Source organism: Herpailurus yagouaroundi, unplaced genomic scaffold (genome assembly GCF_014898765.1).
Source record: "Herpailurus yagouaroundi ecotype Mexico unplaced genomic scaffold, PumYag 193, whole genome shotgun sequence".
NCBI lineage: Eukaryota > Metazoa > Chordata > Mammalia > Carnivora > Felidae > Herpailurus > Herpailurus yagouaroundi.
This window is the reverse complement of record NW_024412424.1, coordinates 2,072,919-2,099,032: the sequence shown is the minus strand read 5'-3', so window position 1 is coordinate 2,099,032 and position 26,114 is coordinate 2,072,919. Positions and strand designations below refer to the sequence as shown.

The 26,114-nt window shown below is 53.3% G+C and overlaps 1 protein-coding gene across 3 annotated transcripts in view; it reads right to left on the bottom strand.

Annotated features, from left to right (window-relative positions):
- The window catches only part of MAP1S (microtubule associated protein 1S), a 20,747-nt gene extending 8,270 nt beyond the window's left edge, over positions 1-12,477 (bottom strand). For 2 of the 3 annotated variants that reach the window (XR_005781448.1, XM_040444879.1), the window contains exons 1-5: positions 12,341-12,477; positions 10,919-11,020; positions 9,374-9,456; positions 8,226-8,366; positions 5,209-7,564 (exon numbers count right to left, since the gene is read on the bottom strand). Coding sequence is in view for 2 of the 3 variants with exons in the window: in XM_040444879.1 (XP_040300813.1) it covers positions 5,209-7,564; positions 8,226-8,366; positions 9,374-9,456; positions 10,919-11,020; positions 12,341-12,461 (2,803 nt within the window). In the remaining variant the exon portion in view is untranslated. Of the gene's footprint in view, positions 1-5,208; positions 7,565-8,225; positions 8,367-9,373; positions 9,457-10,918; positions 11,021-12,189; positions 12,251-12,340 lie in introns of those variants that run through there. The other variant, XM_040444880.1, reaches the window with a different exon arrangement.
- Positions 12,478-26,114: the final 13,637 nt, after the last annotated feature.

Sequence of the window (26,114 nt, the reverse complement as noted above, 5' to 3'; positions counted from 1 at the left end):
TTTTTTTAATTGAGAATGAAAACCACAAAAGATAACCAACAAAACCACAAGTTGGTCCTTCAAAGAGATTAACAAAACTGGGGGCGCCTGGGTGGCTCAGTCGGTTGAGCGTCTGACTTCGGCTCAGGTCACGATCTCGCGGTCAGTGAGTTCGAGCCCCGCGTCAGGCTCTGTGCTGACAGCTCAGAGCCTGGAGCCTGTTTCGGATTCTGTGTGTGTCTCTCTCTCTCTGACCCTCTCCCATTCATGTTCTGTCTCTCTCTGTCTCAAAAATAAATAAACGTTAAAAAAAAAAATTAACAAAAAAAAAATTAACAAAACTGACAGCCTTTTAGCTAGACTAAGAAAAAAGCAAGAAGACTCAAATTGATAAGCTCAGAAATAAGAGGGGGACACTACTACCTACTCTACAGACATAAAAAGCATGATGAGAGTACTCTGAACAGCTGTACAACCAAGAAACTGCACAGCCAAGAAGAAACATACAAATGCCTAGAAACACAAAACCTACCAAAGACTGAATCACAAAGAAACAGAAAAGCTAAACAGATCTATCATTAGTAAGGAGATTGAATCAGTAATCAAAATCCTCCTGAGCCTGTTTCTACCAAACATTTAAAGAAGAACTAACATCGATCCCTCTCTGACTTTTCCAAAAATACTGAAGAGCAGGGAACACATCCTAAGTCATTCTAGGAGGCCAGTGTTGCCCTGATACCAAGGTCAAAGACACTACGAAGAAAAGAAAACTACAGACCAATATCCCTTATGAACCTTGATGCAAAAATCTTCAACAAATATTAGCGAGCCAAATTCAGCAGCATATTAAAAGGATTGGACACTGGTCAAGTGGGAATCCCTGGGATGCAGGGATGGTTCCACATATGAAAAATCAACATAGCCACATGTTTGGTGTAGAGATTACTTAAAAATGAAATTAAAAACCATTTTTTTAATGTTTATTTATTTTTGAGAGACAGACAGAGTGCAAGTAGGAGAGGGGCAGAGAGAGAGAGGGAGACACAGAATCTGAAACAGGCTCCAGGCTCCCAGCTGTCACACAGAGCCTGGTGCGGGGTTTGAACTCCCAGACCATGAGATCATGACCTCATGGTCGGACACCTAACCGACTGAGCCACCCAGACACTCCAAAAAATGAAATCTTAAAAAAAAAAAAAAAAAAGTATTGTATGTATGTGTACACACACACACACACACACACACACACACACACACACACGTATGGGCCGCCCAGTTGGCTTGGTAGGTGGAGCATGCGACTCTTGATCTCAGGGTTGTGAGTTTGAGCCCCATGTTGGGTGTAGAGATTACTTAAAAATAAAGTCTTAAAAGGAAAAGAAAAATCAATATAATAGACCACATTAACAGAATTAATAAAACAACACAATCATTTCAACTGTTGCAGAAAGGCATTTGACAAAATTCAACACTCTTTCATGATAAAAACCCTCTGGGGCGCCTGGGTGGCGCAGTCGGTTGGGCGTCCGACTTCAGCCAGGTCACGATCTCGCGGTCCGTGAGTTCGAGCCCCGCGTCAGGCTCTGGGCTGATGGCTCAGAGCCTGGAGCCTGTTTCCCATTCTGTGTCTCCCTCTCTCTCTGCCCCTCCCCCGTTCATGCTCTGTCTCTCTCTGTCCCAAAAATAAAAATAAAACGTTGAAAAAAAAAATTTTTAAAAACCCTCAACAAACTATGAATAGCATGAAACTGCCTCAACATAACACGAGCCATGTATGAAAAACTCACAGCTCACATCATACCCAATGGTGAAAGACTATCAGCTTTTTTTCCAAGAGCAGGAACAAGGCAAGAATGTTGGCTTTTGCCACTTAGAGTCAACACAGTACTAGAAGTGCTAGCCAGAGCAATCAGGCAAGAAAAAGAAAAGATATCTACGTTAGAAAAGAAAAAATTAGGGGCGCCTGGGTGGCTCAGTCGGTTAAGCAGCCAACTTCGGCTCAGGTCATGATCTCGCGGTCTGTGAGTTCGAGCCCCGTGTCGGGCTCTGTGCTGACCGCCCAGAGCCTGGAGCCTGTTTCGGATTCTGTGTCTCCCTCTCTCTCTGATCCTCCCCCATTCATGCTCTGTCTCTCCCTGTCTCAAAAATAAATAAACGTTAAAAAAATTATTTAAAAAAAAGAAAAGAAAAAATTAAAGTTATCTCTGATCACAGATGACACGCTCTTACGTGTAGAAAACTCTAAGATGATGCGCGTGCACGCGCGCGCACACACACACACACACACAATCTGCTAGGATAGATGTATTCGGCAACGTAGCTGGACACAAAACCAACACACACAAACCAATTATGCTTCTATATGCTAATGGTGAACAATTTGAAAAGGAAACTAAGAAAACTGCCTTTACAATAGTATTAACATAGAATAAAATACTTAGGGATTAATTTAGCCAAGAAAACAAAATATACAAAAACTAAAAAACACCGCTGAAAGAAATGAAAACATAAAAATTCACAGAAAGGACATCCCATATTTGTGGAGAGACTTAATATCCGCCGAGCCGTTGACACTACCTGAGGCAAACTACAGATTCGGTGCTGTCACGATCAAAGTGCCAGCGATGGCTTTTTGCAGAAATAGAATAACCATCCTAAAATTCATATGGAATCTCAAGGGAGTCCAGGAAGCAAGACAATGTTGAAGAACAAAGTTGGAGGACTCACACTTCCTGATCTGTAAAGTTATGGTAAAGGGACAGTAATCAAGACAGTGTGGTGTTGACATAAAGACAGACACATGATAGGGGCGCCTGGGTGGCTCAGTCGGTTAAGCGTCTGACTTTGGCTCAGGTCATGATCTCGCGGTTCGTGAGTTCAAGCCCCGCGTCGGGCTCGGGGCTGACACCTCAGAGCCTGGAGCCTGTTTTGGATTCTCTGTCTCCCTCTCTCTCTGGCCCTTCCTCTCTCTCTCTCTCTCTCTAAAAAGTAAATAAACATTAAAAAAAAAAAAAAAAAAAAAGACAGACACATGATAGGCCAATGGAACAGAAAGCCCGGAAATAAACCCTCACGTATGTGATGAGATGATTTCTGACAACAATGCCGAGACCATCAGAGGAGAAAGGACCGTCTTTTCAACCAACGGTGCTGGGAAAATCGGAGGTCTACGTACAAAACAATGAAATTGAACCCTTATTCAGCACCACAGACAAAAATTAACTCAATTTATCCTGGAACAAAATGTGAGCGCTAAAACCATAAAACTCTTAGAACAAAGCAAAAGCTTCACCCGACTGGATTTAGCAATGATTTTTTGGATGTGACAACAAAAGCACAGGCAGAAAAAAAAGCCGAACTGGATTTTACGACGATTACAAACTTCTGTGCGAAGAACACGATCAACAGAATAAAAAGGCAACCCCACACAATGGGAAAAAAATATTTGCAGATCGTATACCTGACAAAGGGTTAATATCCACAATATATACAGAACTCTCATAACCCAACAACAAAAAGACTACCCGATTCAAAAAGGGACAAAAGACCTGAACAGACATTTCTCCAAAAAAAGGTATATAAATGGCCGACAGCACACGAAAAGATGCTCAACATCATTAATTTGGGAAATGTAAATCAAAACCACCACGAGGTGTCACCTCACACTCATCAGGTGGCTACTCAAAAAATACCAAGTGCTGGCGAGGATGTGGAGAAACTGGAACCTTTTTTGTATGGCCGGTGGCAATGTAAAACGGTGCGGCCATTGTGGAAAACAGCACAGTGGTTCCTTAAAAACTCAAAAATGGAATTACTGTGTGATCCAGCAATCCCACTTCTGCGAATATACCCCAAAGAGTTGAAAGTAAGGTCTCCACGAGATATCTATCCAGTCACGTTCATACCGGCATTATTCAACAATAGCCAAAAGGCAGAAGTAACCCAAGAGTCCATCAGTGGGTGAACGAATAAATAAAATGTGGTCCATCCGTGCAACACGGTATTATTTAGCCTTAAAAAGGAAGGAAATTCTTAAAAACAAAAAAAAAGGGGAAGAGAATTATGACACAGGCTACAACGTGAATGGACCATGGAGACATGATACTAAGTGAAAGAAATCAGTCACAAAAGATAAATATAGTATGATTTCACTTGCAGGAGGTCCCTAGAGGAGTCAGATTCATAGAAACAGAAAGCAGAACCAGAGGGTGCCAGGGATTGGGAGAGGAGGAGTGGGAATTAGTTTTTAATGGGGACGGAGTTTCAGTTTTGCAAGAGAAAAAAAGGAGCTCTGGAGACCAATTGGTGGGGCTGGTTGCACAGCAATGCGAACGTACTTAACGCTACGGAATTGTGCACTTAGCAATGGCTAAGGTGCTAAATGTCCTGTGAAGAGATCTCATCACAACTAAGGAAAACCGGGAAGAAAAGTTACCGCAGCGTACCTAAAACTGCTATCCTTAGGTAGGTCTGCTTACGGGGTGGCCCTGGCTGGAGTCTGGGGAGCCTGGATTTCAGAAAGGTTCCCACCCCTAAGCGACAAGAGTGGCTCACCGCGCCTGTTTGCTCCGCAGCAGCGTGGCTCAGGCTGAACGCCTGCTTCACCCTTGCTGAGGAGTCTGGGATGTTGGCACATGTCAGGCAGAGGGTGCCAACGCGACCAGCAACACCCTGGGCGCTCAGTCTCTAACGAGCATCCCTGGTGGACACCACCTCGTATGGGTCACCAGGGCACGCTGCTCGGGCATTAAGCACACGGTGGGACCACACTGGGAGACGACTCTACAAGCCTGTGCCTGCCCCCCCCCCCCGGGGCCCCCCCCCCGTGTGACCCTTCTCTTTGCCGATTCCGTTCTGTATCCTTTTGCTCCAACACAGCTGAGCCAGGAGTAGGACTGCATCCCGAGTCCTGACTGCAACACTGAGCCTGGTGGTGGGGGGCTTGGGAATCTCTACGCAAACAGGTTAAATATACTATTAAAATTAATTTCACCCGTTTCTACTCGCTGTGGCACTAGCGACCTCATGATGACAGATGTGCTCACGTTATGCTTCCGCGGGTGGCACTGCTTGAATGCCTCGGAATTACAAGCGAGCCAGAGCTTCCATTTTGTAGGAGAAACTGACGCCCAGAGAGGGTGGCAGGCGTGGCTGAGGCCACACAGCAAACAGGGAACAAAGACTTGGGCCGGTAACCCTGCTGTAGGACTCCAGCCCCTGGGTACTTACCGGATGGGCCCCGAGTGGTCGTCTTGGGGACCGAGGACTTTCTGGACAGGGGTGCCCGACCTCCCTTGTCACTGGGCTCGCTCCGGGTGCCAAAGGGCCGACCGGCCCGGTCTCCACCGGCCAGTCCCTTGGTTTTGGCAGTGGTCGCGGGAGTGGCTTTGGAGGTGGCAGTGCTGGGCTGAGGGCGAACCCCGGACTTCCGGGTGCGGCCGTGGCCCTCCGTCAGCCGGGCCTGCTCAGGGGGGAGCACCTCGGGGTCCACCATGCAGATGCTGGGCGGGGTGGGCAGCGGCGGGGGGAACTTGAGGGGCTCGGGCAGCGGGTCACGGCGGGGGACCCCTGCGCCCTCCATGTCTTCATCCGAGTCCGCGATGCCGGGGGCGGCAGGCAGGGGGTCCGAGTCAGACAGGGTGGGCAGGGACTCACTGACGGAGGTGGGTGGGGTCTCCTCAGCTCCCGGGGCCCCCGCCCGCTCCTGGGACCGGGCACTGCTATCAGAGCTGCCCGGGGACGCGGGCGCGGGCACCACGGGCACAGCCTTCCGGTGCTCAAACTCACAGGGTGACACCAGGCACAGGTCCACGTCGTGCGGGGAGGCCGATCGCCGTACCCGGGGGCCGCGGAGGGGGAGGCTCAGCCCAGCCTCGCCCGCGGTGGCGGGCGGCGGCGGCAGCACCTGCTCGAAGGAGACGGACAGGGACTCGTCCACCTCCGTGGAGTGCGGGGATCCCACCTCGGCAGGCAGTGACGGTGTGGTCACCGTGGGCGAGGCATCCGGCCCAGCCTCCCCGCCCCGCAGCGGGCTCAGCGACAGCCGCCCGCTGCCCTCCACAGGGCCCTGGTGGGCTCCGGTAGGCGAGGGTGTACGCGGCCGGGGGGTGCTGGCACCCAAAAGCAGCTCCAGCGTCTTCTCCTCCAAGGTGCCGCCGTCCTCCCCGGCCGGGCTCAGCCCCAGCTCCAGGCTCCTCTCCTGGCTGGGGGTGGCCACCAGCTGGGGGGCGGGGGAGCCGCAGGCCTCTGGCGGCGGTGGGCTGGCCTCTCCACAGCGGAAGCTGGGGGGGCCGTGGGGCCCGTTCTCCGCCGGCGGGACGCCCGGGCGGGGGATATTGGGTGCCCTGCGGGGCCTGGGGGCGGCCTGGGCACCCGCCTTCTTCACGCTGACCGAAGCGGAGGCTGCCCGGCGCACCTCCTGGGGCTGGGTCCGAGGGACGCTTGGCTTGGGGTCCTTCTTCACCTCCCGGGGGAGCCTGGCTTCTTTCTCAGCCCTGCGGGGGGCCTCGACTCGAGGCGGGTCCTTCCGGGCCCCCACAGGGCGCTCCGGGGCAGGCCTGGCCGTTGCCGTTGCCCGGCCTTCTCTTCTTAAGCTGTCCCGGGAGCCCACGCTTTCCTTGCTCTCAGCTCGCCGAGGCCCCACTAGGTCCTGGGGAGTCACCACAGGCTCTCGCAAGAACCCCAGGTGCTGCAGGCGGACCAGGCCATCCAGGAGGCGGGCGGGAGGTGTGCAGCCGGGGAACAGCACGCGCACCACCTTCTCGGTGGGGCCCGCGGGGTGCCACACTAGCAGGGCGCACACGGAGGCCGACGAGCGGTCAGCACCAGCCGCGGGCGGGTGCAGCACATACATGTCCAGCCGGCCCACGCCCATCTTCTGAAAGAGCACGGTGGGCTCGGCCGGGAGCGGCCCGCGGTTCAGAGTCAGGGGCGCGATGCCTAGCCGGGCCAAGAGGCTCAGGGCCAGCTCCGCCTCGTCCTCGCCGCTCACCAGACGCGAGATGGCCACGCGGGCGTTGAGGAACACGACCCCCAGGTTGGGGGAGATGAGCCTGCGGAGCCTGTCGTCCCCGGAGCCCCCGCCGGCCGCCGCCTCATCTCGCTCGGCCAGCTTGCGCCGCAGGAGACTGTTGAGGCCCGGGAGGCTGTCGGCGCCGGCGTGGGTCACCAGCACGGCGTCCACCCGGTCCAGGTGCCGCACCAGCTTCCAAAAGCTCGACTTGGGGTTGGAGCCACCGTTGACCAGCACGGTGAAGCCATTGACGGCGAAGAAGGCGGCGTCGCCGAGGCCGCCGGGGAAGATGTAGCAGCAAGGCCGGGCGAGCCTGAGGAAGCCCACGGACGCTGGCGGCTCGAGCAGCTCAAAGGGAGACGGGGCCTCCAGCGACTCGGCCACGTACTCCAGGAACTGGCGCAGGCCCTCGGAAGCCGGCAGCTGCACGGGTGGGTTCCACTGCACCCGGAGCGCGCCCTGGAGGCCCAGCACCTCAGGTGCCAGCTGGGCCCAGTCACCGAAGGTTGGGCAGGTGATGGTGAGCTTCGGCAGGTCTGCAGGTGGGGGTGTGGATGCCAGAAGATCCCGGATCTACAGAGGGGCGGGGGTGACGGTTAAGAAGCCCCCTGGAGCCGGGCAACACCCAGCGCCTCGGGAAAAGTGGGCAGGGGCCCCTCCATCTTGATTCCTGGGGCTGGGAGAGTCCTTTGGCCGACCCTCGTCACCATTACGACAAAACCCAGCCATCCCCCGGTCTGCAGAGACACATGCTCCTGACTCACCACCTGCTTCCCTCCCCTCCCCTCCCCCTCACTCTCCCTGCCCCAAGGCCTTTGCACTTGCTGTTCTCTACAGCACAGCTCCCTCCAGGGACACCTTCCATGCTCCCCACCTCTGCTTTTTAACTCACCGTCGTCGTCACCTCACTCTCTACAACGGAAAAAGTGGTTCATCGGCTGGCTTTGTTCATTTGCCACACCCGGACGAAGGACTTTAGAAAGGACCCTACCCAGCTGGGACCTGGAAGCTGGGGTGCCACTCGAGGTCTCTGGGATATCTGCTGATCTACAGGCCTAGCCTCAAACCACACACCATCATGGGTGAGGGAACCGGGGCCCGACAATGGGAGGGACATGTGTCACTGCTGCTGCTCCACAGAGGAAGGGATGGGGTGCAGAGAGGGACAGGTCACCAGGGCCACACTGCCCGAACTCAGAGCCAGGGGAAGCAAGACGAGGAGGAGGTGGCTTACCTCTTTGTCCCCTAGGACCTGGAGGAAGTGGCGGGGCGAGAAGCCCCCCGTCTGGAGCAGCAGCTCCCCTGTCCCTTCCAGGCAGGGCCCAGCCAATACCAGCAGCTTATGAGGGGCAGGGTCCAGCAGAAGGTTCCGGAGCTGAGGAAGGGGAGACCGTTAAAGGCCCCACTCTGTGCCGTGACAAGGCCTACACCCTGCTTTGAGACGGCTCCCAGCCCCAAATCTACATACAACCACCCGAATCCCTGTCCCCACCCCAGTACTCAACTAGAAGCTGGAAGGGTACCCTCCGGGCCTCCTGCTGAGCCCAACACCCTTCCCCCAACAAATTCCTGCTGCTCTTCCTACAAAGCCAGGCTCCGGGGCCTCCTCTTCCTAGAAGCCCACCATACCCTTTCTGGATTCCCTGGAGCCCACTCTCTCTCTGGCCCAGCCTCAAGGCCATGGAGAAGAGTGTATCTCTGTCTGGCTCTATCTCCTTCAGAGCTCCTTGAGGGAACAAAAGGGAGCATTTTTGATCAGAGGAATCCACCTATACCGGGGTCTCTAGAGGGGCGTCCTGGGCTTCATCTTGTTCATTTTTCCTATGGGTAACTAGGAGAAGGGCATAAGATGTCCATGAATTAGAAGAATTAGGAAGTCAATTCGGGGGCTCCAGGGTGGCTCAGTCTGTTCAGCGTCCGACTCTTCGTCTTAGCTGACGGCACAGAGCCTGCTTGGGATTCTCTCTCTCCCCCTCTCTGCCCCTTCTGTGCTCTCACGCACTTTCTCTCTCAAAATAAATAAATAAACTAAAAAACAAACAAAGAAAACAAAAAAAAAAAAAGTCAATTCAGACAACTCCTGGGGGGCCCAGCCAGCGAGAGAGGCACAAGACGCAAATGTCAGCCGAGTCCCGCCTTCCTGCCTCCAGACCTTCCTCGCAAACTCCAGTCTTTCCTGACTTCACCTGTTCCTCCCACCGTCACCTCCAAGGGGGTGACAAGCTGAAGCTGAGGCCATCCAGGGAGACTTCCTGAAGGAGGGGGTGAGGCTGCTGAGTGTCAAGAGAATTTCTAACAGCACAAAGTCAGGGACGCAGGAAGTCAGGACTTGGGATGGCGCCGGTCCTGACAGCCTGCCCCCTGCGGATGACTGTTCCCTACCTCGTCGCACAGGGACTTGTCTGATGGATTCAGGAGGACCAGTGTCTCCAGGGCGTCTCCGCGGTGGTGCAGGCTCCGCTGGCCTGTGGGGGTATTGGGCTCTGTGAGTTTGGGGCTGGGCCTTGCGCACAGGGTCAGGCGGTCCCGGTGTCGAGCCCTGCCTCCCTGTGTGACCCCAGGCAGCCACAAGCCCCTCCGGGACTCTGCTTCCGGGAGACCCCAGCCAGGGGGTCATCTGAGAATCAACAGGCACGTGGTAGAGCTGCGGGTCAGGATGAGGCCAGAACAGGAAACCAGCATTGGCAGGCCTCACATTGGAAACAGTGACAACATGGCCATCCCTGCTTACAGGCCCCAATTCACAGCAGTCAGCCCTATGGGGGACGTCACTGTCACCCCATATAGGTAAGGAGCCAGAGCCCAGGGCCAACGAGGTACACCAGGAGGAGGGCAAAACACGGGCAAGGGCTCTGAGGCAGGACTGGGCTCCAAGTGAGGATCAGGAAGTGGCGGGTGAGGCTAGAGCGAGGGGAGCACGGGGGAGCATGGGGTCAGGGAGGCCTCATGGGCCAGGAAGAGGGGAGTGGGGATGATTCCCGGATCTGAACCCTCGTCTGTCCCTCAGAGCCCAGAGGTTTCAGAAATGGAGCACCAGGCCTAAGGCTAGAGAGGCAAGGACCTTTCGGCACTGGTCAACCTTTATCAGTTTATCACACGCTTATCATCATGTACGGATATTGCCCCGTTCCGGTGGGGAAACCAAGGCACAGAGAGAGGAAATGGCCGCCAAGGTCACCCAGAACCGATGGGATTTCCAGCCCCTTCCCACCCCCAAATCCTGCGAGGGGTCAGGAAGCCACCAGGAACCGCTGGGACAATGAGGCGAAGGACACTTCCTTCCCCTCCTGCAGCGGCCTAGAGGTGACTCAACGGGCTGGCTGAGGCAAGAGGGGCTGCCGGTGATACCCGGAACCCGCCCACTAGCTGCTCTGTTCTGTGGGTCATCCCGGGCCGTGTGGGGCTGGCCCAGGCGTCCCAACCCCTCCCTCAATCTTGCTCCTCTCCCAGCTCCCCATCCACCGAGCACCCCTGTCAGGGGTCACAGCCACAAACCATACACAGTCCCTGCCACACGGGGCCCACACTCTACCCTCCAGGCCCACTCACCAGCCCCTCACTTTCCAAATACCTTCTCACCTTGCCTGGGCCCTTCCCTCCACTTGACACATCAGCCCCCAGATACCTCTCATCCAAAAAGCCCACTTCCTGGAGGTCTCCCTGTCCCCCACCCCTCAGCTGCCTCATCTGCAAAATGGGGACAAAAACACGAGTTCCTGCCATGTGTGGAGTTGATGACGAAGGGAGTCAGCAGTGCTGGTCGGGGCCTAGCCCTGCTCCAACTTGACAGATCTCGGCTGTATTGTCACTGTGGTTGTTTACAGCCATACCCGAACCCTCCCCCATGCCTGGCACACAGCTGGCACTCAGAGAACCCTTGCCCAATGAAGGGGAGCGGCTGGGACATGGGGGGGTCTCCAGTCTCACCTTTCACGATGCTGGAGAAGGTGGCAGAGTGCCGGGACACGAAAATCTTGAGCTGCTCGTCAAGGCTGCAAATGCCAGGGTCAATGTCCCAGGACCGGATGCCTGTTGGGGGCAAGGGGGGTGGTGGCCGGAGAAGTGAGGCAGGAAGTCAACTAGGCTCCCCAGCTCCCGCAATGTTTCAGTTAACTACCATCTGGCAGGTGGGAGCCATCCCAGCCCCTTCCCCTCAACCTGCCCCTGTACGCAACAGCCTGGAGACTCAGAACCACCTAAGGTGCCTCTGGCGTTCTCTCTCTCTCAAGGGACCCAAAGCGTTAATTTGGCATTTCACAGAGAAGATTCACAACATCAACAAAAGAGCCCCCACCTCCTGAACAGTCATCTGGTCCCCTCCATCATCTCCCCACCCCCACCACTGTCACACAGCCCCTTCTGCCCTGCCAGGAATGTTCCCACCTCCTGGCCTTTGCACCAGCTCTTCCCGCTCTCAGGAGGTCCTTCCCTCTGTCTCCCGACCCACCCTTTAGGCCCTCAGCGCGTTGCATCCTTCTGAGCACTCCTGACAGCCTGGGAGCCTAAAACTTGTCCTCACCCATTTTGGATCCTGCACCCTGTCAGACTATTAGCACCGCGAGGGCAGAGCTGAACCTGTGGTTTCCACACTATCCCTGCGCACGGGGCGGGGTGGAGGTGGGGGAGGACATGGGCACAGACGACGACATTCCCAAGTACGCAGAGATGTGCGCTGCCTTTCCATTTTGCAGGCGCCAGACCGAAGGCCCTGCCCATCTGAATGGGGGGGAGGGGGGGATGAAGGCCCTCCAAACACGGTGTGGGGTGCACGACGCCTGTGCCAAGTGGCTGCAGGTGAACCTCGCAGGTGCACCTACATGATTCATCTCCCCAGATGCCAAATCCCTTGGGCAGGCTGCGCCCGCCCACACCCCAATTAGCACGCTCCTTGTGGAGCAACGGAAAGTGCGCCCCGGGGCTCCAGGCCCAGTCTCTCCATCCCAGCTCCTCCCTCCGGGACATCCAAGCTGCTATGACCCGGGGGCTTCGAGGTGACCCCACCCTCCCCTCGGCGGGCCCACTGGGCGGGAAGCCGAGCCGTCGCCCGTGTTGCCCAATCGCGCGGGTCCCAAAGCCCGGGCCCCCGTCCCGTCCCCGGGCTACACCCGAGGCGGGGCGGGGCGAGGCAGCCCAATCCAGGCCCGGGTACCGCTTCCTCCGTGCGCGCCCAAGGCTTCTGCCCGCGCCGTAAGCCTAACCGTGAGGAAGACCGAGCCTCTGGGCCCCCAGGATCCCGCCGCCGCCCATCGCCTCCCCGCCCCCAGCCCGGCCGCCCCCCCACCCCCACCCCGGGCCGAGACGCGCGGCAGCGCCCGCCTCTCGCACCCCGTGGCCCCAGGCCAACCCGACCTCGTTCGAGCTCCTCCAGCACATAAGCAAGCAGCCCCGAGCACCCGCACTCGCCGCCCACCACGAGCAGCAGCGAGCTCGGTGCCTGGGTCGCCCCGGGGCCCGCCGCCGCCGCCGCCATCTTCGCGCCGCACTGACGCTCCGAGCGCCCACCCCACTGGCCCCGCCCCTTAAAGGGGCCGTACCGGAAGACCTGAAGACCCCGCCCGGAAGCCCCCTCGCCCTTCGTGTGCCACCGCTGGCCCCTTCAGGTCTCGGGAGCTGGGGTCGTGGGCACCGAAGTGGCTGGCAGGCTCTTGGGCCTCCACTTTGGCCACCCTTCCCAAATGATCATTCATCCATCCATCCATCCATCCATCCATTCGTTCATTCAAGAAGCTTTGACTGCATGCCCACCACGTGTTCTCAGGGAACTCATCACGTAAGAGTGGGCCCAGTGAGAACCAGGCCCACATGCCCCTAGGTCCCTGGGTCAGGGCTTGAACAGAGAAAAGAGAGGTATCTTACAGCTAGGGCTTTAAGGAATGTGTAGGAGTTTGCTAGGTATGAGTGGTGGGGCAAGAGCATTTGAGGCAAGTTAGAGCATGTGCAACGCTTTAGAGGTAGGAAAGTACATTTGTGGTTGGGACACATTCCAGAGCACTCTGGGCCCTGGCGCAGGGTAACACGCTTGCACCTATGTGTCAGGCATTTTACTCCATTAGCTCAATGAATAAACCTATGAGGTAGGTGATGTTATCATGGTCGTTTCAGAGAAGAAGCAGGCTTGCAGAGATGAAGTCATGAGCCCCTTAAGTAGAGAGCAGAGAGCTGAATCCAAGGGAGTCTGATTTTAACTCCAGTCTGCAGCAGGTGCCGACTGCCTGCCTCACGTCGGTAGTAACCCTTCCTCCCCAAACAATCGCACACAGCCCTTTTAACTATGGTGGTCACTGCTTTAAAAAATCATGTTGCACCAAACTTGCTGACAGTTGCCTGTGCCCAGGGAGGGCTGGGCCGTCTCTCTTGGCACTGAGGCCTCCATCTCTGGAGGTATACAAAACAAATCAAGACAGAAGTGAAAAGGCCTGGGAAGCAGGACTGGCCTTCTGCTGCCCTTCATTATCTGGGGTCATTCAGCCCAACTTCCTCCCTGGTCAGTGTGTAACAGTCACTGGCCACGTGCTGTCTAATGTTCTAGTACTCCACTTCCTCTCTCTCTTTTGGCCCTAGCATACTTCCTCTACCCTAGTCCCTCCTTCTTAGCTGCCTCCCCTGTGTCCTGGCTGCCTGTGATTTCTTGTATTATCGCTTTGAGCAATAACAGGAATGGGAGTGTCTCTGTCAGGCTCCGTCTCCCCTACTAGGCAGCTCCCCTACTAGGGGGCTCGTTGGAGGCCAGGCCAGGCAGAGGCCTCTCTGGACCCCCAGCCTTTTGTAGGACAAGGCTGAACATCCTGGAAATGCATAATAAAGCCTTGTGGAATGGGGATGAAAAGCCCATCTCTCCACCATTCATTTATTCCTTCACGTGTAGTGATTAAGTTAGGAATTGAACCCAGGACCTTCTGACTGAAGTCTATGCTCTTCCTTCTGCCCAAGGCTGTGAGTTATGCTTGTTGCTAATTAATTCTAGTTTGTCTTAAAGGGCCCTGAAGTGTGAGAATGTGTCTTCACCAGGGTGTCTGATTTGGGCGGAAAGGTCCTCTCCAAGGACTCTGGGGGCTGGTGTTCTGAGTGTTCTGGAGTCCTGAGGATTTCCTGTCTCATGATGTCATCCAGACTGGGGACCCTCGTATGGGGAATGTGGGAAGCAACTCCCCAGAGATGAAGCATCTGGGGATCATTTCTGAAATCCCAGACACAAGACTAAGGTCACTGCCCTCCTGCCTTTGTCCCCACCCAGCTCCAGGCCTGTTTCTAGGTCATCAGTCCCTAGAGGGATCAGATAATAGCATTCGTGGGGACAATGGAACCCTTAGCCCTCAGGACTGATGGACATACTTGTCTTCTCACCCTGGCAATTCTTTTCTCTTTTTAACATTTTTTTTTTCTTGAGGCTTAACATACACATGGTCAAGTTCACAAATGTTAAACGTGGAGGGTGACAAGGGCAATGACACTCCAGTCAGGATCTAGGACATTCCCAGCTCCTGGCATTTCTTGGGGCTCTCCAGTTGATTCTCCCCTCCCCTGCCCCGACCTCTGTCATGATAGGTGAGTTTTACCTGGTTTCGAACTTCACATGAAAGGGGATCACAGAGGGTATCTGTTCTTGGATCTGGCTTCCCTTGTTCCCCATGTTACGGTGAGAAGCTGGCGTTGCTCCTTTTCATGGCTCTGGAGTATTCTTGGGTACCATTTTTTAACGTTGTGGCAAAACACAAAAAACATATAACCTCTCATTTTAAGGATTTTAAAGTCTGTCATTCAATGACAGTACATTTAGTTCCCAGTGTGGTATAACCTTCGCTTAATACTAGCTCCATAAAACTCTCATTGCCTCACTAATTGTTCATTTCACCTGTTGGTGGACATCTGGGTTGTTTCCAGTTTGGGGCTATCACGGATAAACCTGTGTTGAGCCTTTTTTGTACCTGCCTTACGGTGACTATCCCTCATTCTCTCCCAGTAAATGCCTAGGGGAGGGATGGCTTGGAGATGGGGTAAGAGACGGCCAGACTGCTTGCCCAAGTGGTCCGTGAGGGAGGCCAGACCACTTCCATCCTGAGCAACCCTTAGGTTTCAGGCATTTTCTTGAGAGAAGGAGAGAGAGCTCGAGGGCGCAGGGGCAGAGGGAAAGGGAGAGAGAGAGAATCTTAAGCCGTCTCCATGCCTAGCACAGAGCCTGACGCGGGGCCCAATCTCACAATCATGAGATCATGACCTGAGCTGAAATCAAGAGTCAGACGCTTAACCGACTGAGCCACCCAGGCACTCCAGGTTTCAGCCTTTGTAATATTTGCCTGTCTTCCCTCCTTCCTCTACCCCTCTCACCAACCCTGTACTTCAGCATCCATTAAGTGTACCTGTCGAGGACACTAGTTCTGGGCGCTGGGGAGGGGAACAAAACTGCTGGTCCTGGGTGCACAGGGCTGGGACTGGAGGAAGCCTAAGGTCCCCGAGGCTGTGTGCTTTATGTATTGTTAATTTCATCCTTGCAGCAACGTGGGGCAAAGTCTCTGAGTAAACACATTTAAAAAAAATTTTTTTTGACGTTTATTTGTTTTTGAGACAGAGCATGAATGGGGGAGGGTCAGAGAGAGGTAGACACAGAATCTGAAGGAGGGTTCAGGCTCCGAGCTGTCAGCACATAGCCCGACACGGGGCTCAAACTCAAGGACCGTGAGATCATGACCTGAGCCGAAGTCAGATGCTTAACAGACTGAGCCACCCAGGCGCCCCTCTGAGTAAACACATTTAATAAATGGGGAAGTGAGATTCAGAGGGGTCAAGGGACAGATTCAGTGTTCAGCACCCTGGCCAGCATGCGAACCCAGGACAACTGACTCCAAGCCCTGAAACAGTTATTCATTCATTCACTCATTCATGTGTTCATTGATCTGCTGAGTAAATACTTCCTGACAACTTTCCCGTGCCCCTAAAAGGTCTCAGTCCTGGTCCCCGAGGAGACCTCAGTTTGCAGGAGGAAGAGCTGTCCACAGATGTCCCCTAGCCCTGTGGAGCCAGGGTTGGGCTGGAGGGTGGGGCCAGGAGCTGGAAGAATTGGGAGTAGGGGGAGTGAGGGCTTTGTCTGGGGAGACAGGGAAGGTGTCCTCAAAAAAGGGACATTGGAACTAGGCTTTTGAAGAGTGCATAGGAGTTCACCGGGCAGAAGGTGTATTCGTTAATTCAGCAAACGCCTCCAGCCAAAACCTCTGTGCCAATCTCACCCCAGCCTGGTCCCAAGGAGTCCCCGGGCTGGGGGAGTCAGAACCAGACACAGACTCCCTAAAGGTCATGGATGAGCTGCAAGGAGAGGGAGAGCATAAAGATGCCCTGGAGGGAAGGAACATGGGTGTTCTTCAGGGGCCCAACAGGGGTCTCCTAGGAGGAGGGTGTGGCTCCAATTTGCTCCTCCAGAGCAGAAGCAGCAGGTGCTGAATGTTTTTGCCTTGGAATATATTGCCTGGGTTAAATGAGGCCAAGATGACATGGTTCTGCCTCAAAGAGATGCTTGGACCTCCTCCAAGCCACCTCCCACCAGTGGAGCTTATGTCTCTCTAGGGGAGATACATGGGAGGAAAAACATATAACCCTTCCCTATGGGCCTGGTGGTGTAATGGTGATGGAGGAGGACTTGTTGATGGAGGTCTACGCATTTGAGACATTTGAGACCTGTGACCAGAACAGGGAGGTCCTTACCTGATCTGAAGAGATCTAGGAGGACTTCCTGGGGGAAGCAGCACTTGAGTCAGGACCTGAGGGAGGAGGAGGAGTTGAGCACATGTGCGGGACAGCACAAGGAGCACCTGGAGGAAGAAGAGCACTTCCTGTGGGGGAGAACAGCATGTGCAAAGGCCCTGTGGCCAGAAGAGACTGGGCGTGTGGGAAGACTCAGAGACCACAGAGAGGCTGTATGATGTGACAGGGAGATTCAGGAAGGTGTGGCCAGGGAGGCTGGTGGGGATTGGGCCACACAGGGCCCCCTGGTCACAGGAAGGTGTGTGGATTTTACTCTGAGGGCCATAGGAGCCAAGGAGAGTGTGGGAGAAGAAGGGACATGGAACGTGAACTGTAAAAACAACTGCGAGCTGGTTCCAAGCATTTTACAGATTAACGCATGTCACTACCCATCCCACTGTATAGATGAGGAAACTGAGGACTAGACAGAGTAAGTGACATGCCTAAGATCACACAGACAGCACGTGAGAGACCCAGGATTTGAATCCAGATGCCCTCCCTTTTAGGAGCTGGGCTCCTAAACACTTAGCTGGGAGTAGGCTGGTGGAGGTGGGGGCCCGCTTCCCATCAGTTCATTCCGCAAAGTCGCCAGGATGCCGCGCGGGAAGGAAGGGGGTTGTGCGTGGAGGGGGCTGCATTTTGTTTGTTTATAATCCGGTCCTCTGCGAGGACTCTCAGCCCTTCCCGCTCCCTCCCCAATTAACTCAAAGACGCCGCCAGAAATGGCGATTTCCTGGGGCACCTGGGTGGCTCAGTAGGTCGAGCGTCTGGGTGGCTCAGTTGGTTGAGCATCTGACTCAGGGCATGATCTCGCTTTTCTTGAGTTCGAGCCCCGGATCGGGCTCTGTGCTGTCAGCTCAGAGCCTGGAACCTGCTTCAGATGCTGTGTTTCCCTCTCTCTCTGCCCCTCCCCCGCTTGTGCTCTGTCTCTCTCTGTCTCTCAAAAATAAATAAACGTTAAAACACACACACACACACACACACACACACATACACACACACACACATTTAAAAAGAAATGGCGATTTCCTTCCCTCTCTTCCCACCTGCCCGGGACCTGTCCAAACTCCACCCCCAAGGCGGATTGGACGAGACAGCGCCATGGCCACCCAATGATGGCTTAGGACACAAGTTCCCGCCCCTTCCTCTCCCTCAGGCCACGCCCAACCCTGCCTGAGGGCCGGCCCTAGAGTGAGAGCGAGTGGGAGGGAGGTGACTGGTTGGACCGGTTTAGGTCCCTGGGGGTTGCAGAGGACCAAGAAATGATGCTACGAGCCAGTACTGAGCACGCGTCATCTTCAGAAATGACGTACGTCCCTTCCCTCCTCCCCCACACAAGTGTTGAGCGCACACGGTGTGCCAGACTGTCCCGGGCCAGCAGCGTCCTGCCCTCAAGAGCGCCTAGCTCAGTGTTCTCAGAAGGGCCAAGGGCTCCCTAATTTTTAATACCAGATTAACTCAGTAATTATTACGCTTGACATGTTCCTTGAGCACCTCGGCACCTACCAGGCAATGGGGAGACGACGTTTTCCGAGATCCCATCCTGGTTTTAAGGAGCTTGCTGACCCGATTGGGAGAGAGACAAGAAAACTGGCATGAGGAGAACACAGGGGATTCTTCAGCCAGTCTTGGGGGTCAGGGAAGATTTTCAGGATGAGGAGGCTTTTCAACTGAGAGCAGGAAAGAAAGCAGTTTACCCAGGAGAAGAGAGGGGAAGGGGGGTCCGTGGCGGTGAAACAGCGCTTGCAAAAGCCAGCAGGCGAGGTGTGTCAGGGGAATTAAAGACACCCAGGGAGGCCAAGTCTGGAGGACGATGTAAGAGATGGGGAGGCCACGGCGGAGGCTGGGGGCGGGAGGGGGCGGGATCACTGAAGCCAGAAGAGCCTTGTGGGCGGAGCTTGGGGGCGGAGCTTGGGGGGCGGAGCTTGGGGGCGGAGCGAGCCTTCTCTCTGGTGGTCCCTGTTCTACCAAGAGCTGCTTTAGCAATTACCCCGGGCTTGGTCCAATCAGCGCGGCCGCAGGGGTTGTAGTCAGAGGTGGAGCTGCTCATTTCATTCAGGAGTCCAGATCCAGAACAGGAGGTGACCTGCCTGGGTGGCTTGCAGTCTCGGAAGCTGGTTAGAGGGGACAGAGATGGGTCCCCACCTGGTTTCCCACCCCGTCTCATCTGGCCCACGAGGCAGCGCCAGCCATGTCCTTACATCCAGACCCGAACCAAGTAAAAAACAAGTCACAGTTGTACCCGCATCTCCCATCCCGCTAATGACCGAACGAGAAACATAAGGTTGAGGACAGCACGAGGGTCACGGTGCATATCCCTAGCCTGGTGGGGTTCAAATTCCAACTATGTCCCTCTCCAGCTGTGTGACTGTCCCGTGCCTCAGTTTCCCCATTCCTTGAAACCGTATCATAATAACTTCCGCCCAGGAGGGTCTCTGTGGAGATTAAATGATTTACAACATGGAGCAGGATCCAGTCCTGCACGTGCTAAGCTCTCACTTGGTTAGCTATTTGTGCAATTAATTTATCATTTTGCTTCGGAAATCGACCGGCCACGGGTAGCTGCCTACTCAAGAGAGGCAGTGACCCAGCTGGGGTCTTCCCAGGGAGACCATATCCAACCACAGACCTGTTTTCTGATGCATCGACCTTAACCCCAGTGAAGCTGACATCCTGTTCCTGAACGTAATTAAACATCGATCTGTTTGGACCTGGCAGTTTTTTGCATTCTGAACCAGTGTGTGGGTAGCTGAGTCTCAACATTTTCACAGGACGCGGGAATACTGGGAGCTCCAGAAGCGAGGGGTGGACAGGGCCCTGCCTGACAGTACCTTGATGGCAGTTCTAGAAGCATGAGAGCTTGCAGCTCTGGGTTCAAGTCCAGCTGTGCCTCCTCCTGCCTGCACAGCTTGGGCAAATACCTTGGCGTCTCTGATCTGCAGCTTTCCCACTTGGTGAAAGTGACAATCACCAAGGCCCCTTGTCGAATGTTCTTAGGCACCCGTCTCCCCCTCCCCAAGTCTGGGTGCAAGGGCACCGATCTCCAGCCAATCTGTAGTGAGGAAGCAAGATCTGAAGGGGTGGCATGAATGAGGGTGCAGCCCTGGGCTGGGGCACAGCGAGGGACTTGGTTGGGGACAGTGGCCGCAGCAGCGGGCTGGAGGCTGCAGAGGGCAGAGGCTTTAGGTTCCTACTAATCCCTCCCCTGAGCTGGACCCAGGGCCACCAGTGGACGAACCTCACATCCTCCTGGGATTCTCACGTTAGACACAGAACCCGCTTGGTGCCCCGAGCCCCTCCTCGGTGCTTTCAGACGAGGAAAACCTCATCTGCAAAATGGAAATGAATGTACCCATCTGGGGGATGGCGTGTAAGGTACACAGGAAGAGCTCGGCAATTGTTGAGAGGGAATCTTTGTTGTTGTTTTAACTATCATTTTAGGGGATTTGGGAGTCTAGGGGTTAAGGGCCCCAAGGGGCTGCCTGGATTTGAATCCCAACTCTGCCACTCACCGGCTGTGGGACCTTGGGCGCGTGACTTGCATTTTCGTTCTGCTTCCCGGTCGGTAAACTCGGTTGAGGGGATTAAACGAGTGGGCAGTGTCTGGCTCTCCTGGACAGGGTTCCTGCCTGCGACGGGGCCCGGGCCTTGGGATCGTTCTTTGGCCCAGTACTGCCACCTGCTGGTCACTCGGGAGACTTCAGGCTGAGCCCCGCCTCTGAGCCCGGAGCCACACCCCCACTCCCCCTGGACCTATCGCCTCGCTTCGCACTTTTTGCCACCTCATCCTCTTGGCCAATCCAATCGTCCTCTTTTTATTGTCCGCCCTCCGCAAGCCAATCCAGTGCTTCGCTTCCTTGAGTTAGGCCCTTGTCAGAGCCGTGCAGGTCGCGGCTGTCATTAGTTCTTTGGGTCACAGTTAACCTTTTCAATCCCCGTTTTATACGTGATAAACCAAGACTGCCCGCATCGGTTTCTCTTTGTGACCCCGGCCTGAAGGCCCAGAGTAGGCCCAGCAAGTGGCACAGCCTCCGAACGTTTGACTCACCATGCCCTCTGCCAAGGAACGCTCGTCCTCTAATTCTCAGTCCTTCGTGAGATGTCCTCACTCTCCAGTTTCTGCTCTTCCAGGAAGCTGTTGGCAGCATCCCAAGAATCCCTTCTCCCTTCCTTTGTCCCTCCTCTGACCTTGGAGATTGGGTCCTGTTGCCCCGCACCCCCTCGCAGTCACCATATAGGACCCCGGACTGGGCACTATGCGTGCGTGGATGCCGTGTTCATTGACTGAATGATTACATGAGCATCTGTGTTACGGAAATGGCCTATTCTGACAGTTGGTGCAGCTTTAATTCCCATCCCTCCAACCTCTCAGGAACTCGATCTTCCTGTCTATAAAATGAGCATACTATTGCTCCCACGTTAGGCCGCAAAGGATTAAGGGAAATAGCATCTGTCAGGCATTTCGGGACACTGCCAAGCACGCAGTAGGCTTTCTGGAACCGCCTGAATACTCTTTCCCTCTCCACTCAGGAGAACCTTGAATGGACGATCACCTACTTGTATCCACTTCATCTCCTTCAGTACTCCTCCACTCCCACCCCACCCCAGTACCCAAGGCCGTTGACAATAGAAACGTTGGGGGGGAGATGAGACTGTATGGCAGTCCCAGGGGCTCTGAGTTCCATGTTCCCTGCACTTACCAGTGCTTGCTGCCCTGGTCACAGGGACTACCGCTGGGGATGGACAAACATATGGAAGGTGGACCCTGGGTTTGAAGTCTTAGTTCTGGTCCTGGGAGCCAGGGGGCCCTTTACCCTCTCTCTACCCTCTGGGCCCAAGTGGCCACACCCATCTCATGTTGATGTCTATCCCATTTGTATCGCCAGCCCCGAGTTTCAGACTCAAATAGTCACCTGCACTGGGTATTCCCATTGGGTGCCTTGCAGGCATTTCCAACTCAGCAAGCCCAACACATAGGTCTCAGTTTCTTACCCCGAAGTTTCTTCCACTTCTTCATCGGTATGGCAGATGTCTCCACCATCACCCAGCCTCCCAGACCCCAAATCTGGACCCATTCTTGTCACTTCTCTTCCCTTACCTCCACATGTCCGGTTCATTGGCTGGTACTTTAGACTGAGACTCCAGAATGAACCTGAACCATCCCTCCATTCCCATAGGCCCTGTCACCTGCCACCTGGGTGCTGCTCTGGCCTCCTGTCACCTACACTCTTGCCACGACCATCCCTGCTCCCCTGGCAGTCTCAGAGGGATTCTTTTTTTTTTTTTTAAGTTTTAATTTATTTATCTTGAGAAAGAGAGCAAGAGAGGGAGGGAGGGAGAGAATCCCAAGCAGGCTCTGCACTGTCAGCACAGATCCCATGAAATGTGGGATCATGACCTGAGCCGAAATCAAGAGTCAGATGCTCAACTGACTCAGCCACCCAGGTGCCTCAGGGATTCTTAAATCATAAATCAGATCATGTCCTTTCTCTGCTCAAAGCCATCTCATGGCTCTCATTACGCTTCAAGTAAAACTCACGCTCCTCCCCGTAGCCAGGAAACTCCACGTGGTCTTTACCCCTGCCCATCTCCCTTCTCTCTCACTCTGTTCCAGCCACACCAGCTTCCTTGGTATTCCTACAATACACCAGACAAGGTCCTACCTCAGGGCCCTTGCACCTGCTCTGCTGTCTTGAATGTCCCTTCCCCATCTCTTCCCATGCCTGGGTCCTTCTCTTCCTTTGGGTCTCCGCTCATGTGTTACTCCTCCAGATGGCACTTTTCCCATCCTGCACCATTCCTGTCTATCATGGGACCTTCCCTGTTTTCCTCATAATTTTCCTTGATGCCTGCTGTGAAGGCTTATTTGTTGCCAATGTTCATGCTAGGATCCATGTCACTCGGTGGAACCTGATGACAAGAGTAGTCCCCAGCCTCCAGGAGGTGCCAACAAACACTTGCTTAACAAATTGATTGACATCCCATTCATATCTTTCCCCTCTGTGGAACTTTGTATAGTACGAGAGACATCAGATATACCCAGTAAAGACTGGGAATTTATTTGAAGACCAAGCATGGTTGCCCCTGGATTGGGGCTACAGGAGAAGCTCTTGGCATGGGGTATGAGCAAGTTTGGGCCCCTGGGGATTGCCAGGAGCTCGTTTCCTGGGAGGTGTGTGTGTGTGTGTGTGTGCACGCACACACACACACACGCATGTTGGGTGATAGGTGGGTCTTTTCCTGTGTGTGTGCACGAGGGGGAGGAGTTGTACTTCTCACCAGTCTGTGTACTATCTCCCATTATTTGTCTTTGACTCACTTTTCTCTGTGGGCTTCATAGCATGGTAAAGAGAGTTAAACACCGGAAGCCAAGAGAAGAGGGATAGAAGGACAGAGAGTGAGTATGAGTTTGCCAAAGACTTGAATGCAGATGCCTAGTAAGAGGAGCCAGGGAAAGAGGGAGCTGCAGACAAGAGAGAGCAAGAGAAACATGGAGGCAGCATGGCATAATTTTTTTTTTTCTTTTAAGAGAGAGAACATGAGCCGGGAAGAGGGGCAGAAGGATCGAGAGAGAATCTCAAACAGGTTCCATGCTCAGTGTGGAGTCCGAGGCGGGGCTTGATCCCATGATCCTGGGATCATGACCCGAACTGAAATCAAGAGTTGGACGCTCAACGGACCGAGCTACCCAGGTGCCCCCGCATGGTATGATTAAATGGAGGGATGACATAGCTCAAATAGCTTTGGACTTAGCAGAGCTGTTGGCGGCAGCAAAACAGAACGGTGGGGCTTAAAATTAATTGGATCTGAATGATGAGTTTATCAGAGGCTTTGGCAGATAGAAGGAGGTGATGTGTGGATGAAAGAGACAGACAACAGGAGAGACCAATGCATGTCAACCATATAGAGAGAAGGTACTGCACATGAACGGATTAAAGGCAAAAAGTTAAGATACACCCAGTAAAGATTGGGAAATCTAATTGCTAAAATTCACCACCTGAGTGTGGTAAAAGCAAAAAAAAAAAAAAAAGTCTTAGCACACTGGAAATAGAAGTCGACCTCTTTAACTTGATTTTCTATTAAAAACTTCCAGCAGATATCCTATTTGGTGGTGAACATGGAAATGTTCTCTTTAAGATGGGCAGACAAGGCAAGGATGTCAGTTACCATGATGTCTTGAGATTGCACCGGTCTGCACCATAAGGCAGGAAAAATAAATGAGAGATAAAGAGCTGGTAAGGAGGAAATAACAGTGTCTTGCATTTTCTTTACTGCAAAGAAAAAGATTAAGGCTGAAGAATCTTAAATTAAATCCATAGACACAGAAAGCAGATTGGTGGCTTCAAGGGGCTGGGGGGGGGGGGTGAGGAGCGACTGCCAACGGGGATGGGGTTTCTTTTTCTTTTTAGGGTAACAGAAATATGTTATTACTAGATAGAGGTGGTGGTTGCACAACCTTGTGAATGTAAAAAAAGGCCCCTGAATTGTACGCTTTAAAATGGTTAAAATGGTACATTTTGTTATGTGTATTTTACAGCAGTAAAAAAGGAATTTAAAATTAAGATCTCCCTAGATACTCCTGCTCCAGAAGCTGGAGTATAATTCCCTCCCCTTCAGGGTGGGCTGAGCTTAGTGATTTGCTTACAAAGAACAGAACAGGGAAGGAGAAAAATTGTAAGTTGACAGTGGATGAGCGTGGCAGACAACATCTAACCCTGATGGTCAAAGTTAACAGTCCCTGTGATGTCATGTGGGCATCAGGGACCTCTTGTGACAACGAAGGACCCCCATCTCTGTGATCTTCCCCTCAAGCCCATAACCCCAGTCTCATAATGAGAAAGCATCAGAAAAACACAAATCAAGTGACTTTCTGCAAAATGCCTGACAAGTACTCTTTACATCTGTAGAGGTCATGACTAATAAGAAAGACTAAGAAATCACAGCTAGGTGGAGACCAAGGAGATATGATCATTACATGCGGTGTAGGATCCTGGATTGGATCATTGCCTAGGAAGAGAACATTAGTTGGAAAAACTGGTGAAATATAAAGTTTGCGATTTAGTTAATAATAAGCACCAATGTAAATGTTTTACTTTTGACACGTATAACCCTGTAACCACATGTTAGACATTAACATTAGGACAAACTAGGTAAAGAGTATATACAAACAGTGCCTCTGCAACTTTTCTGTATGTCTAAATTTTTTCCAAAATAAAAAGTTTATTTAAAACATTAAGAGCCTCTGTTCAGAAAATGATACCATAAATAGAATGGCAACCAGCCACAAAACTGGAGATCTTTAAAAAAGTTTTACAGCACGCATTAAACCAACAAAGGGGTTGTGTCTAATATGGATAAAGAACTACACGAGTAGGAAATGACAGTCACATTTTTAAAAACGGATGAAAGACTTGAACAAGAATTTCACCCTAAGAAGAAACCAATACTCACAGGAAAAGGTCCCCCTCATGAGCAATGAGAAAGCAAATCAAAACCAAAATGAGGCACCGCTTCTCCCCCTCCATTTTGGCATGATCCAAAAACTGAGAGTATTCCAAGTGTTGACAAGGGTGTGGGGCAACTGAATGCTTATATGGTGCTGGCGTGATAGAAATAGTTGGAGTTACGTCAGAAAAAACAAGTTGATGTTATCTCGTGAAGCAGAGCATGTGGGTGTCCTATGATCCAGCAGTCTTACTCATGCACCAGCCTACATTTCTGAGAATGATTGTAAAAGTTTTTTTAAAAAAAATAAACTCAAAGTGGGAACAATCTTAAGATCTATCAGATGGAAAATAGATAACCAGAGGTATAGTAAATCAAGAGAATACTGTAGAATAGTGAAAACTGCACGTATTACAGTCACACTTGCAGAAACGTGGATGAAAACCAGCAGCATTGTGTTGAACCCATAGGGAACTGCCCAGCTAGATAAGTGGGGAGGGCGGGGAGCAGAGATGTGTTGGGGTCAGGGCTGAGCCACGGGAAGAGTTGGGAGCTGGGGGAGTCCAGAAGGTAAGTAAAGGGCCAGTGTGGCGGAGTCAGTGAAGGCTTCCTGGAAGAGGGGGTGTTCAATCTGGGCGTTGATGGATGAATAGGGGTTTGCCAGTTACACAGGGGAGTGAAGGACAGGATCCAGTCTGAGTGTATGCAAAGATCCACAGCCTGAATGACTTAAACAGTGAAACAGAGACTCAGAGGGAGATATAGACAGGGAGAGGCAGAGAGACTGAACAGAAAAAATGCTCAGAGGGAGACACATGACCGAGAGATGGGGAGACAAAAAGAGGAGCAGAGAGACACAGGGAGAGAAAGAAATAGAGAAGCCGGCAATGAGACAGACGTAGACAGAAACAGAGGAACAGAGATACTCAGGGAAAGCAGAGACAGC